At 42.1% G+C, this 13,540-nt stretch overlaps 1 protein-coding gene and 1 long non-coding RNA gene across 3 annotated transcripts in view; one reads left to right on the top strand and one right to left on the bottom strand.

Moving 5' to 3' along the window:
- The window catches only part of TSPAN17 (tetraspanin 17), a 106,216-nt gene that overhangs the window by 86,054 nt on the left and 6,622 nt on the right, over positions 1-13,540 (top strand). Inside the window, exons 6-7 of the mRNA XM_068277045.1 lie at positions 4,667-4,714; positions 8,057-8,173. Of these exons, the coding sequence (XP_068133146.1) occupies positions 4,667-4,714; positions 8,057-8,173 (165 nt within the window). The remainder of the gene's footprint in view (positions 1-4,666; positions 4,715-8,056; positions 8,174-13,540) is intronic.
- Positions 1-13,540, bottom strand: part of LOC137563934 (uncharacterized) — a 198,310-nt gene that overhangs the window by 81,601 nt on the left and 103,169 nt on the right. For both annotated transcript variants that reach the window (XR_011030473.1, XR_011030472.1), the window contains exon 2: positions 12,121-12,842. This is a non-coding gene — a long non-coding RNA (uncharacterized lncRNA). The remainder of the gene's footprint in view (positions 1-12,120; positions 12,843-13,540) is intronic.

Here is a 13,540-nt window from a genome sequence, read left to right on the forward strand (position 1 = left end):
GTATGTTATCACAGCAAATCAGAGCGTTACAAATCTACCAGCTGTTCAGCAAATAACATTCTTCTCCATGAGTTCTCCTAGATGTGATCATCACTATTAACCACCCTGGCGTTCTGATAAGATCGCCAGGGCGGCTGCGGGAGGGTTTTTTTTAAATAAAAAAAAAACTATTCCATGCAGCCAACTGAAAGTTGGCTGCATGAAAGCCCACTAGAGGGCGCTCCGGATGCGTTCTTCTGATCGCCTCCGGCGGCCAGAAGTAACACGGAAGGCCGCAATGAGCGGCCTTCCGTGTTTCGCTTACCTCGTCGCCATGGCGACGAGCGGAGTGACGTCATGGACGTCAGCCGACGTCCTGACGTCAGCCGCCTCCGATCCAGCCCTTTGCGCTGGCCGGAACTGTTTGTTCCGGCTACGCTGGGCTCGGGCGGCTGGGGGGACCCTCTTTCACCGCTGCACGTGGCGGATCGCCGCGCTGCGGCGGCGATCAGGTAGCACACGCGGCTGGCAAAGTTATTTCATTAAAATCGGCCCAGCAGGGCCTGAGCGGCAGCCTCCGGCGGTGTTGGACGAGCTGAGCTCGTCCAGACCGCTCAGGTGGTTAACACTGTGGTGACAAGCCATGTATTCTGTCATGTATGTATTAAGTTAGAATGTGCAGGGAAGCTTGGGTCATTCACATAAGGATTGCAAAAGTATCTAACTATAATTTTCATTAAAAGCAGCTTTTAGTGACATGAAAAGATAAAGAGGCCTCAGTAAAGTTGCAGTGTATGCTCATGGTATGTGCTCCACACTTGTCCGTATCTAAGGAGAATCATGTGAAGTATACGTTTAGCAGCTTAGGAGGCTGCTCCTCACTTCCTGACAGGGGGCACTGGACACCAGCTCTGCTATTAGCTGCTGCAGAATACCTGCTACAAAATAAGATACCTGAATCCTTTCAGACAAAGTATGAAATGCCTTTTTTTGATGAATATTACATAATTTGCCTAGGCTAGGGTCAAACAAAAAAAAAAACAAGTTACTATTTAGCGGAATAAGAATGAGAACAATGCACCCAATTTCTCTTTATTAAAGGACCACAATCCCAAAACGCCTGAAGTTACTGACATTACTTGGATCACCAGAAATCCAGGATTTAGAGCCCTTTTCCACTGACCACGTTCCGATGCGAAAATCTGATCAGATGCAATTTTCCACTGTTCAGGAAATTGCAAGGACACCATGATTATCGCTGTAATTGCAGTGTCCCTTTCCCACTGCAGCGATCATGAACGATACAATTTTTACCTAAATGCAATTAAACTGCTTGCTGCAGTTTTCCTGCAATTGTGTTTAGAACATCGTCCATTGGAGCGCACAAAAATAACAAACCAAGCTGGTACTTTTTTTTTTTTTTTTTTTTGCGAATTCAACCATATGGAATGAATGAAGCAATATGTAAGACACAATCGTGCCTTATATAATGAAGACCTTGTGCAAAAACGTGCTGAACCGTGTTTGGGAAAAGCTGCAAATCGCAGTCAAAATGTAGTGAAAAAGGGCTCCAGGCATCCTATAGAATGCCTGGATTTTTATATACAGTTACAGCTTTTTGTTTAAAGATGGGACGCACAACTGTTCTGAAATGTGTAGCGTAGAGGCATCCTCCACATTTCTAACAATGGCTTTAAATGGCCATGTAAAATACATGTAAAAACCATACAAATAAGTGTTTTTTCCAGAGTAAAATGAGCCATAAATAACTTTTCTCCTATGTTGCTGTCACTTGCAGTTGGTAGTGTAGGTCTGAAAGATCTGACAGGTTTGGACTCGCCCATCTCCTCATGGGGGATTTGCAGGGTATTTATTTTCAAAAGCACTTAGTGAATGGCAGGTGCACCAGCCAGCTGCCCAAAAAGTGTGCAGCGTGCAGGGAGACTGGCCCAGCACCTTTGTATAAATTCTTCATAAAGAATAGGCCATGCTGAGAATCCTCCATGAAGAGATGGACTAGTCCAAACCGTCGCTTCTGTCGGATTTCTTCTACCTACTGTAAGTGACAGCAACATAGGAGAAAAGTAATGTATGGCTCATTTTACGCTGGAAGAAACAAACTTCTTATTTGTAACCAGTTTACATGCCTTTTACAATTTTTGCGATAGTGGTTGTTTAATTCACTAAGCATTACTGTATGCGGTAAAGTAGAAAAGTACTGATTTTACCGAGCTGTCAATCCACTAAGGCTGTTACCACAGTGAGAACTGAAATAGCCAGCTAGTGAGGTAGATTACCGACTTGTGCAGGAAATGCCTTATAACTGCCCATTCACAGAGATAGAGCGTGCAGGAAAACGTGATTCTGTATTTTTCTCCAGCTTGGATCGTCGGTAACTAACAAACAGCCATTCGGTAAGGTTATAGAAGGGAGGGAACAGAGCTGAGAGAAGGAAAGTTAATAATAAAACCTCTTTTCCTAAGTTCACAATATTAATATGTAGTTAAAGAGGAACTTCAGCCTAAACAAACATACTGTCATTAAGTTACATTAGTTATGTTAATTAAAATAGATAGGTAATATAATCTCTTACCCACCCTGTTTTAAAAGAACAGGCAAATGTTTGTGATTTCATGGGGACAGCCATCTTTTTGGATGAAAGGAGGTGACAGGGAGCATGAGACACAGTTCCAACTGTCCTGTGTCCTGATCACCCCTCCCAGTTGCTAGGCAACAAGATCATTATCATCTGAAATCCCATCATGCTTTGCACAGTATCGGGAAAAATGCCTGGGAAGTTTTCTTTGATGGGACAGATCTTGGCTTCTGTGCAGCCAAAAATGAGGCTTGGATAAGAAAAACAAAGTTCTGATGCTGTGAAACTTTTAACCTTCCTGGCGGTAAGCCCGAGCTGAGCTCTGGCTATGCCGCCGGAAGGCACCGCTCAGGCCCCGCTGGGCCGATTTGCATAATTTTTTTTTTTGCTGCACGCAGCTAGCACTTTGCTAGCTGCGTGCAGTGCCCGATCGCCGCCGCTACCCGCCGATCCGTCGCGCCGCAGCCACCCCCAGACCCCGTGCGCTGCCTGACCAATCAGTGCCAGGCAGCTCTATGGGGTGGATCGGAATCCCCTTTGACGCGTCATCCCGCCCCGTCGCCATGGCGACGGGGGAAGCCCTCCAGGAGATCCCGTTCTTTGATCGGAGGGGCTGGGGGGAAGCCGCTGAGCAGCGGCTATTATGTAGCGAGACTATGTCTCGCTACATGAAAAAACAAAAAAAAAAATTAAAAAAGATTTGCTGCCCCCTGGTGATTTTTTTAGCAAACTGCCAGGAGGGTTAAAGAAACACCAAGCCTTTTCAGTGTTGCTGAGTAGATTTTTAGTCTGGAGGTTCACTTTAATAAAGCGGTTAAAAAGATACCAGTAGTTTTGAGCTGGTATAAATTTTATGTCCGTTTTGTGCACATTGGACTTGTACTCTATTTGTCAGCATGATTAAAAAAAATGCTGGCTTGTATCTCATGCCGTATTTTTCAGCATACTGTATAAGACACATTTTTTCCCCCTGCATCTTATATGCCAAATACAGGGAGTCCATGACTTACAAAAGCCCACCAGTTTGGATTGCCGACCTGCAAAGATGTTTGGGACTGCCTGAATTGTCCCCGTGTGTCGTCCTCTGACGCCCCTTGTGTCCCCTCTGCTCCAAGTAGTGTGTCTTCCTCCACCGCCCCTCGTGTTCCCTCTGCTCCAAGTAGTGTGTCTTCCTCCACCGCCCCTCGTGTCCCCTCTGATATAAGTCGTGTGTTGTCCTCCGCCGCGCCTTGTGTCTCCTCCACTTCGAGTGTACAGTTAGAAGCGGCGGCAGTACCGGCTTACCTGATCCATCGGCTCCAGTGGTGGTCATAGACCTTTCCTCTCCCTCACAGCTCCACCAGTGTCGGCTTCTGATGATCGTGTCATCAACAGAAGCTGGCACTGGGGGAGTAGGAATGATCAATGAGATGCAAATATTTCCATGTTCATGTATGTATGTACATTTTTTTGCAAATATATGCAGCTCGAAAATAGACCAATTTAAACCTGGGTGGCACTTGATTGGTCCATTTTTAAGCTGCATATATTTGCATAAAAATGTACATAATCCTGCATAAACTCTGAAATATTTACATCTTATTGATCATCCCTATAGGGGAGCCGGTGCTACCTGTATATACACGCAGTGGGGACAAATGAGGTACAAGGTGGGCATAATGGGGGAGAACCTCTACACAATGCTCCTGGACCATAGATGCTGCAGGTTTAGTATTTTTTTTTTATTTTCCACTTGGTTTTTGCCTACCTAGGTGTGTCTTATAGTCCGGAGCGTTATATAACAAAATACATTATTTCATCCATTTTCCCTGCACTGCAATCATCCATCAAATACTGCATTGGGTTGAAAAAAAACTAAGGAATGGTTCACACTTAGATCGCCGCAAGTGTAATGGAGAGTCTAAAACGCAGAATGTGTTACTTTACTGACTCTAGCTTCTTAGTGAATTGAAGCCAATACAGTTGTCTTTTAACAGCATATGTTTGGGTAAGAGTTTGCTTTTGCAGTGTGTGCATTTTCAGAATGTGTAGATAACAGCTGGCAAGATTAGTTCAGCTTTTGGAATAAATGTCTTGTGTGTGTTCCCACAGGAAGATGTTCCCAATACGCAGTGTGGATATGACGTGAGGCTAAAGCTGGTAAGACTGCTTCTTTGTGGCACATAATGTCTTTGGAATGATAAAGTGGAAAAACATTTAGAGCTTGCATTTGTTTCATCGTTCCGTTATTTGGCTGGAATACTGGGGCCTTTTCTCCCTTTTTTCACACAAATCCATAAGCGTTGTACGGTTCAAATATGTTGTACCTCTCCAAGCTCTGTTCTCTTGTGATAAATGGCATCAAGGTTGCGGGGCATTGCTGAAGTCAGTAAATCTTGGTTGCGCACTTGTAATATTTTTGCCTGGGATATGATCAATGTACTGGCACAAGCAGCTGCTCATTAGGTTTAAGAGTGGTAGATCATTTTGTGAGGAGTCAGTTCAGGGATTAGCCTTTTCTGCTGAAAAGCCAAAGACCTTATACAAGTCTGCATTATCGCTACCAGTCAAGGTGTTGCAGAAGGAAATGCCTGGTAATGTTCTTTCTGCTAGCAACAGGCAATGCCAGTTTAAAAAAAACAAACCTTGAAATGCATTTACAGAGAGTCTATATATATATATATATATATATATATATATATATATATATATATTGATTTTGTTTCTTTTTTTTTTTTTTTTTTTAATTTCATTTATAGGCTTTGGTAGCAGATGTATGCAATGTTTAGAAATCATGCTAAAGTAATCGGTTAGTAAAGGTGTTACTGTGTATACAGAAAATTAAAATTTAAAAAAAATCTGTCAATTAAGCCATGTAGCAGACTATTACTAAAGTTATCTCCGCACAGAATTACGCAGTTCCAAAGTAAATCTATTAATATGAGAGGTCCATGTAAGAGGACTTCGATGGGGGATAACAAATTATGCCTGACACTCAAGATTTATGGTGATACCAGTGCCACTGAATATGCCCCTCTTGCCCATTATATCATGCCAGGCACATCTTATTACTATTTCATGTTTTGCTCTTAAATTTTGCCATTTTGGATAAATACCTCTCCATTTTAGCTGTGCATTTTAACAATTTGACTGCCCTAACTAGGGGACTTCTTTTGGGTCTAGATGGAGGAGTTTTTGCTTTTCTGTCAAGTAGGCCTTTTGTTCTAATGTATTTATGTACCTTACTGTTCTTTATCCTTTCTGAATAAAGTTTTTTGGTTTATAAATGTTAAATCTTAATTGGCAGATATACTAATTTATCCTCATTAAGGTCCTCTGAAGAGGGCCTCTTGTATTGAGCAATGTTGATTCATTATTGGGATGTAGGTGATATCATCGCCCACTCAGCGGATCGTTCAGAAACAGCCTTATCAGTCTGCAGACAGACTGTACACATGCACTACTGTCGGGAGAACGACAGCCCAGCGGAAGGGTCTGACGGACCGGTCATTCTCTTTAGTAGTACGTGTGTACGCACCTTTACCTTAGTTCAAAATTAATCTAGTTATTTCACCATAATAATCTTCAATTCTCATACAACTTTCCGGAAAAAATTTCTCCCATAGATAATATGCTGAAATTCTTTGCTTTTGGAGTTTTCATTAGGTCTCAACGTCACTCCTTAATACTCCTTCCAGCCAGACCACGGGTCCACAATGCCCTCCAAATAAGGAGAATGTACTCTACTTCCAAAACATCCAATTAAATTATTTGTGGTAATTCTTCAGACCACAATGATGGCTGTTCTATCTTTCATGAAGTCACTACCAAGTACCAACTGCCACAAACTGACTTTAAATGAAGATGATATACTCTAGTTTAGGGCCCATTCACACTGGGGTGCTTTGCAGGCATATTGCATCACTTTGGCGATCGCTGGCGATCAGCAAAGTCTCGTGTATATTGTATCCCTATGGAATTGCAAACGCGCTGCATGCAGCATTTTTGGAGTGATTGTGATGCAGTTCTCATTTCACCGAATGAGAATCACAAATTACGATCCCTGGGCGATTTCGGTCATGTTTTGCAATCGCAATTGTGAGCGGGCCCTAGCTGGCTTTGCACAAATGCAAGTGGAAAATAAACATCTGACAGTGAGCTATTGCTGTCCTAAAGCACCCTCTAATGGCTTCACTAAATAATGGATTTTTTAAACATTACATTTTTAGATGGCAGCTGAAAAGGCAGGCTGTGTCTAAGAACCCCATTATCTGGCACCAACGGGGGTCAGCTGATGCCGGATAAGTGTAGTTTCTGGTTGCTTGAGTCGATGTTAAAAATAGGCCTAGCTAATGCAGTACTATACCCCACACTGTATACTTACCATAAACTCTGTATTCATGTTGAAATGCATTAATCAAAAGCAAAGGACAGACTTAACTTAATGTAACAGAGGTTTATTACTGTAATGTATAAAGAAGTGTAAAAGTAGATTTATGCGTCCTGCAAGGCCTTAGTATTTTTCTGGTTGCTTGAGAATTCTGATAACTGAGTTCTACAGTAGGTCACCGGGGTGTTGCTGCAGTTGCTTATGTGTGGTGGTGTCGGTATTAAAGCACTGTACATGGTGCGTGATCTACATGGACATGTGAAGGTTTACAGACTTTAATAATCAGATAATGCAATTATCACTGCAACTCATAAGCTCAATCAGATGCCCCCCCCCCCCCAACCTTGCACTTTCACCTGTATGGACTGTATTCTTAAACTACACAGTGCGAGACATTCCTCCTTTTACTTTCATATGAATAATTACCGTACAAATAAACCTAGCGCATCATTGTTTACCTGTTGATGCTTTTTGAGTCAAAAACTGTTATGCTGTTTTGTAAAAAAGACCCCAACTAATCAGGCACTGAACCCGTATGCTCACTGTGGTGGTCAACTTCTGACTATTATCTCACTGATCAGATGGATTCCAAAAGCCACTCTTAGCCATTTTGGTTCTATTTGCTTTGCTTTGACTCCATCCACTCATTCAACTATCCGCACTGCATCCAAACCCCTGAGCTCATCCAACATTGCTGCACCGTTCCCCCCATTCCTCCTCTGTACCACATACTGAAGTTGTGCCACAACCCCTCCCCTCTACCTTCTTCCTCCTGATACACCAATGGAAAGGTTAGTGGCTGTAAAGGGTAGTACCAGGCCCCCTCCTAGTGGTGACATTAGAAGGCTAGGCTTCTGTGGTGATGCAGCAGGCCAGTTGTAGAAAGTGACAGAGACCCAGCTCACATCAGTATATCGTGGAGAATGTAAGTGGGTCTTCTGTAGAATTGGTTGAAGGGTACCAAAAAGGAGGAGAGCAAAAACCATAAAAAATAAAAATTGGTAGTGCCTCCCCCCTATTTTTCTTAATCAGTATTACTTTTCCTTTTTTTCAAGTTTGAGTTTTGGCTGCTGATCTGTTTTTAATCCATTCTTAAATCTTTCTTGCAACAGGAGCTGGAGCAGCAGAGTTATATTTACACAAAGGGATGTGTGGGCCAGTTTGAGAAGTGGCTACAAGATAATTTAATAGTAGTAGCTGGAGTTTTTGTTGCAGTTGCGTTATTACAGGTTTGTATTTTTCCAACTTCCCTGGTATTCTTTCAAGATATTTTTTTTTTTTTCATATGGTAAAATGTAGTTTGTTCACGAGTAAGTATTTGGTTAGTATAATTATGTGATTATGTAAATACCAAATATAAATTTGCCACCTTAAACCGAATGTATTTGAAATCATTTTAAGAAGGCAAATTATATTTAGTGTTACTTTATAGTAAGAGCACTTTTCAGTCTCTTTTTAGCTCCTTATTCTTTCCTAGTGGTTTTGGGTCACCATGAGCTAGCTGGGTATTCTGTGAGTTTGTGAAAAGAATACATAGATGGGATGTTGTATGAACCACTATTACTGATTAGGGACATCCCATTTTGTCCTCCAACTTGCTTGAAAACCCACTTCCAGATTGTTAGTTCCGTGTATGCATTCATTTGAGTAGATGTTAAATCACTTGTCAGGAGCCCAAACACTGGACACTTCCTGCATGACAGACTGTGCTATAGGCTGCAATCTACTCAGACAGATTTAGACTGTCTCCCAGTTGCAGTTTGAATAGTAGGGCTGATGTAATCAAAGCAGCACATTGAAATTTAATCTGAAAGCTGTCTCACTGAACACTCTAAATTTTGATCACGTGACTAAAAGTAAAGTTTTTGTTGTTGTTGTTGCAGAACTGAGTACTTTAATAGGCATGTCCTGTTAAGGTACTCACTTCTACAGTTCTGAATCCTCTCTACATCAATTCACAGGTGTCCATCTGTTTCTTCGGGACTGACTGCAACCGCTCTACTCCCCTCCACCTCTTCAGGCCATCCCAATCATATCCCCTTTTAAACACATATAGGCCATAGGGCTGTGGTGCATCTAACAGGAAGATGGATCTGACTGTTCAGCCTGCTGTAGCCACATACTGGTGCTAGTAGCCCATCATGGCTGTCAGTTTCTAGCAGGGCTGTGGAGTCGGGACAAAAATCTTCCGACTCAGACTCCTCAGTTTATGAAACCACGACTCCGACTCCGGGTACCCAAAATGGCTCCGACTCCTCGACTCTGACTCCTTAGCCTAATACTTAACATGGCTGTGGATTTTGTGCAAAAATCATCTGACTCCGACTCCTCAGTTTATGAAATCAACGACTCCGACTCCGGGTGCCCAAAATTGCCTCGACTCCGACTCCAACTCGACAGCCCTGGTTTCTAGTATGGAGGCATTGCCACAGTGCATCTGAATTACTGATTTAATGGTCCTATGTTTATTCTTTTAAATATATTTATATAAGGGCACTATTGGGTTTTGGAGCCAAAAATGCTATAGAGCAGTACCTTTCTTGCAGAACTTTGAGAAGGATTGAACGTTTGAATAGTATCTGCCAGGGTGATGTCTCTATTAGGGCCTGAGCCAACTAATGCAGTTGTGTCCGCTTTTCAGTTACACATCAATGTTACAGATGCTAAAAAGCAGACAAAAGCGTTAGTGGGCTCAGGCCCTTAGAGAGGTTTTAACGCATGTTAAAAGTTGTTTTTTAAGAACCGGTACAGGCAGTAGTGTTGTCCCATGTTAGCCATCAGTAAAAGCAAGGAGTTTTGGATCAGGAGGATACCGTTTCTTGGCTAACTTAGAGATGAATAAACAGTCAGCTTTCGGCTAATAAGCCTTCATCGGACTTGACAAAATGTGAGAAACCGTTCACAAAGTGTGAAAAATGCAGCTTATATATACTGACATACAGAGGATAAAAATTCTTTAGCAAACCTAAATGTAATTAGATATCTTAACTGTTACTTCAGGAGGCTTTCCCAGGCATCCTGGCTAAATTAAAGAGGCTCTGAAGCGAGTCTAAATTCACTTTTTTAACTTGTAGCCAGAAGCAGAACTATAAGCCCTGCTAAACTGCCGCTATCCCGTGGCAAAACGAGGGGTTTATACCCCCCAAATCCCCCATGCAAAATGACTTTCTTGGTCGTGGATTTTGCTGCCCCAGGAGGCAGAGCTTTCAGCTGTAGATCTGCCTCCATACGCGTCAATCACCGTGCGGATCTCTGCCTCTCCCCCACCCCTTTCTGTGAAGGAAGATTGAGAGCGGTGGGGAGAGGCGGCGATCAGAGGGGATTGACGCGCTAAGAGGCAGAGCTACAGCCATAAGCTCTCCCTCATCAGGAAGTGCTCCCTGGAGTTAGGAGAGCGGATTTGGGGGGTATAAACCCCTCGTTTTGCCGCGGGATAGCTTATAGATCTGCTTCTGGCTACAAGTTAAAAAAGTGAATTTAGACTCTCTTCAGAGTCTCTTTAATAAGATCAACAGTTTCCTACAAAATAATATAATGCAGACTCTGGTGATAAGGAAACATCATAAATTCCGAATTGTGACTGGGCTGACTACATGCACCATTAATTCTAAGCTAAAGAGAATTGTGGAATTTGAAATCCTCTTCCCAGCACATGAAAGAAAATAAAATGAATAGTGACAGTAAACACCATCTTACCAGCATATGAAACCAAAAAAATGAAAATATAGAAAAAATAAAAATAATTGTGCAATAACCGGTGCAAAAACTACGTCCAGCCAGAGATTAGAGGCTGCAAACGGGACCTAGATCTCAATAGTTTTTGTCCAGAACAGTTGAAGATGATCTCATTCAGTTTTAAACAAAACAGGGAGAGATCTGGGTACGACTATAGTAGACTGAAAAACATTTTGGCTTAGAAGCATGCATATTGTTTATCTCTATGGGGTCATCTGAAAACCCCATGTACTGCACTTCAATTATATTTTGTTCAGTCATTTTAACTTTTAACAATATCAACTAAAAAGTGAATAGGTTAATTTCTGCACCATGGTAACCTCACCATTCCCATAGACTGCAATATTGTTTATTGCTATGGTGCTCTGGGAGGGTTCATTTTGGCAAGGGCACTGGTAAGCGGCGTGACTGTTAGGAAAGCAGAGGAAGTGTTCGGTAAGTGGAAGCAAATGAATTAGTAAGTGGCATCAGTGTTTCAGTTTGGTACAGGCTTCGGCAAGTGTTTGGCAAGCAGCAGCAAGCGATCGGTAAACGGTGCTGGGTTTAGTAGGAAGGTTAGTCTTGAGCGTATTGGTAGAAAGGTTAGTGTTAGGCATATCAATAGAAGCTTTTGTGTTAAGGGATGGTTATAGAGGGGTACTGATTGGAATACAGCTAAATAACTGTTGCTACCTGTAGAAGAATATTGGTAGCTATTGGCACAGCGTATGCAAAAAATCATTGCTGCAACTACAAATATACGCACTAAAGGGAGATTACGCCAGAATTTCAAGTGCCTACTTTTAAAAGGGAATCTAGTTTTATAGGTCTTTTTGAATGAAAAAATCTTAGCCACCAGTTTCCATTCTCTTATCAAGTCCTGATGCTACGCAGTACAGGAGAAAAAAAAATCTATTTTGGATTACTCAAGGCCTTCGTACAATTCATTCTCTAAAGACAGTTTAGTTTTCTTTTATATCTTTATCCAAAGTAACGTCTGTGGCTTCTGACAATTCCTCACTTTCCTCAGGTGTGAACCAGAACCTTCTTTTTTTGCCTTTGGGGAGTGATTCAGATTCTGAATCACTTGAATGAAGTTTACTGTCATCTTCTTTAGAAAACTAGATAGTTTCTTCCTCTTCAGACTCTGATATGAAAGCTACCTCATCTCTTTGTATACCAGGCACCTTAGAAGAAATAAGGGCTTTAAAAGAATTCTGTGCTTTCGCCTTACAATATGCCATCGTACATTCTATGATGGGCAGAGTTTCTTCTGTTACAATTTTCTCCAAACAAGAGAAACATAAGGATTATTTAAAGTTTTCAGCTGATTTAGGCTGCTTGTGGTTTTCAGTGGTCTCTAACATTCTGCAAGAAACAGTGGAAAATGTACAACCCCCTTAATTTTTGCATGTCTAAATATTAGACAGTAAAGGGTGGATCAAAGTAAGGTGTGACTTACCTCTCCAGAGATGTACCTAGTACCTCTAGCTCTTTAGTTTGGGGCTGCATAGACCAGCAGTGAGTCAGCAATACAAAGTTCCTGCAGCCTGAGGTTACCAAAGACGAGGCATTTCAGTGCCTTCCAATCATTTACTGGTCTTCCCCAGTATCCCATCTCCTTAAGTTACATGCAGGAACACCACTATGACAGGAGCCAAGATAGTGCCAAAGTCCATTGTGCTCCTACAGAGGCATTCTGCATTCTCACGCTTGCATATAATGATGGACCATCCTGAATTTTTTTTTATACGGTTGTTTAACATTGAAAGTTTTGATAGACTTAGATGTGAAACTCTGTTAGGTTTGGTGGAATTGAACCACTATCGCATATCCACAGCACTTACCAACTCATGAGATAGAAACCATTATCAGCTGAATCATCAGTTTTGAGTTGACTTGGCCTTCACAGTGTAATTCTACTTAGTCAAAATGGGGACATTTTTGTTCCCTGTGCGATCAGGGTGAAGTTCAGTTACCTATATTATCTAATTAGTTGCAGCCAATGTTCTCTAAGAGCTGCTGCACAGAAATCTTGTGAAGTGTTGTCTGAGCTTCACTACTCCTTCCACTCCTTAGTAAGTGGGTTTGAGCTGTGTCTCTTGCTGAAATAATTAGATGTAATGAATCCTCTTGTTAAGTGTGTATATCCGATGGAGGAACATCAAAGGATGGGCTCCAAGACTGGAAGGAAAGAGGACAAAGTGAACACCAGGACAGCCAATATAGTGTAGTAATTAAGCACTTGAATATTGATCAGAGAGTATTGGAGAGAGAGTGCTACTTACACAGGTGAAAAAAAAAACTGCTGGATATAAATACCAAGGTTTTATTGGCCTGGGCCACATTCCTAGAATTCTCCTCCCCCCCCCCCTCCCCCTTCCTGACGCGGATCAGGTGAGTTTTAAGTCTCCCCCTGTTACCGCCTGCTCGCGACAATGCAGGGAAGGAGGGGGACCTGGCTGCCTGTCGGCGGGCCGCAGTAGCAGCGCGAGTGGGCCTAATCTGGCCCGCGGGCCGTAGTTTGCTCAGCACTGGTAGAGCGGAAGACTTGAGATGGGTGGGAGGGGGCACCACAGGGATGTAAAATTATTAACTGTTTAAAATAATTTAACAGTCTTGCCTCAGATAAAGGAGCGTGGAGTATACATGTTTTGGATTATTAGACATGAAGAACGCATTTCATGGGCCTTACCCACTTCCTCAGGTTAATATAATGTCTAAAAGCAAAACAATATACAGGCTCACTGTCTGGTGTTACATTTTTATGTGTATATTGTAAGCCCTTTATATTATTTTGCTTTTAGACCCTATATTATAGACCTGAGGAAGCGGGTAGGACCCAAGAAACAAGTTATCTTTTTTTCTAATAAAAATTAATA

Source organism: Hyperolius riggenbachi, chromosome 3 (assembly GCF_040937935.1).
Source record: "Hyperolius riggenbachi isolate aHypRig1 chromosome 3, aHypRig1.pri, whole genome shotgun sequence".
Taxonomy (NCBI): domain Eukaryota; kingdom Metazoa; phylum Chordata; class Amphibia; order Anura; family Hyperoliidae; genus Hyperolius; species Hyperolius riggenbachi.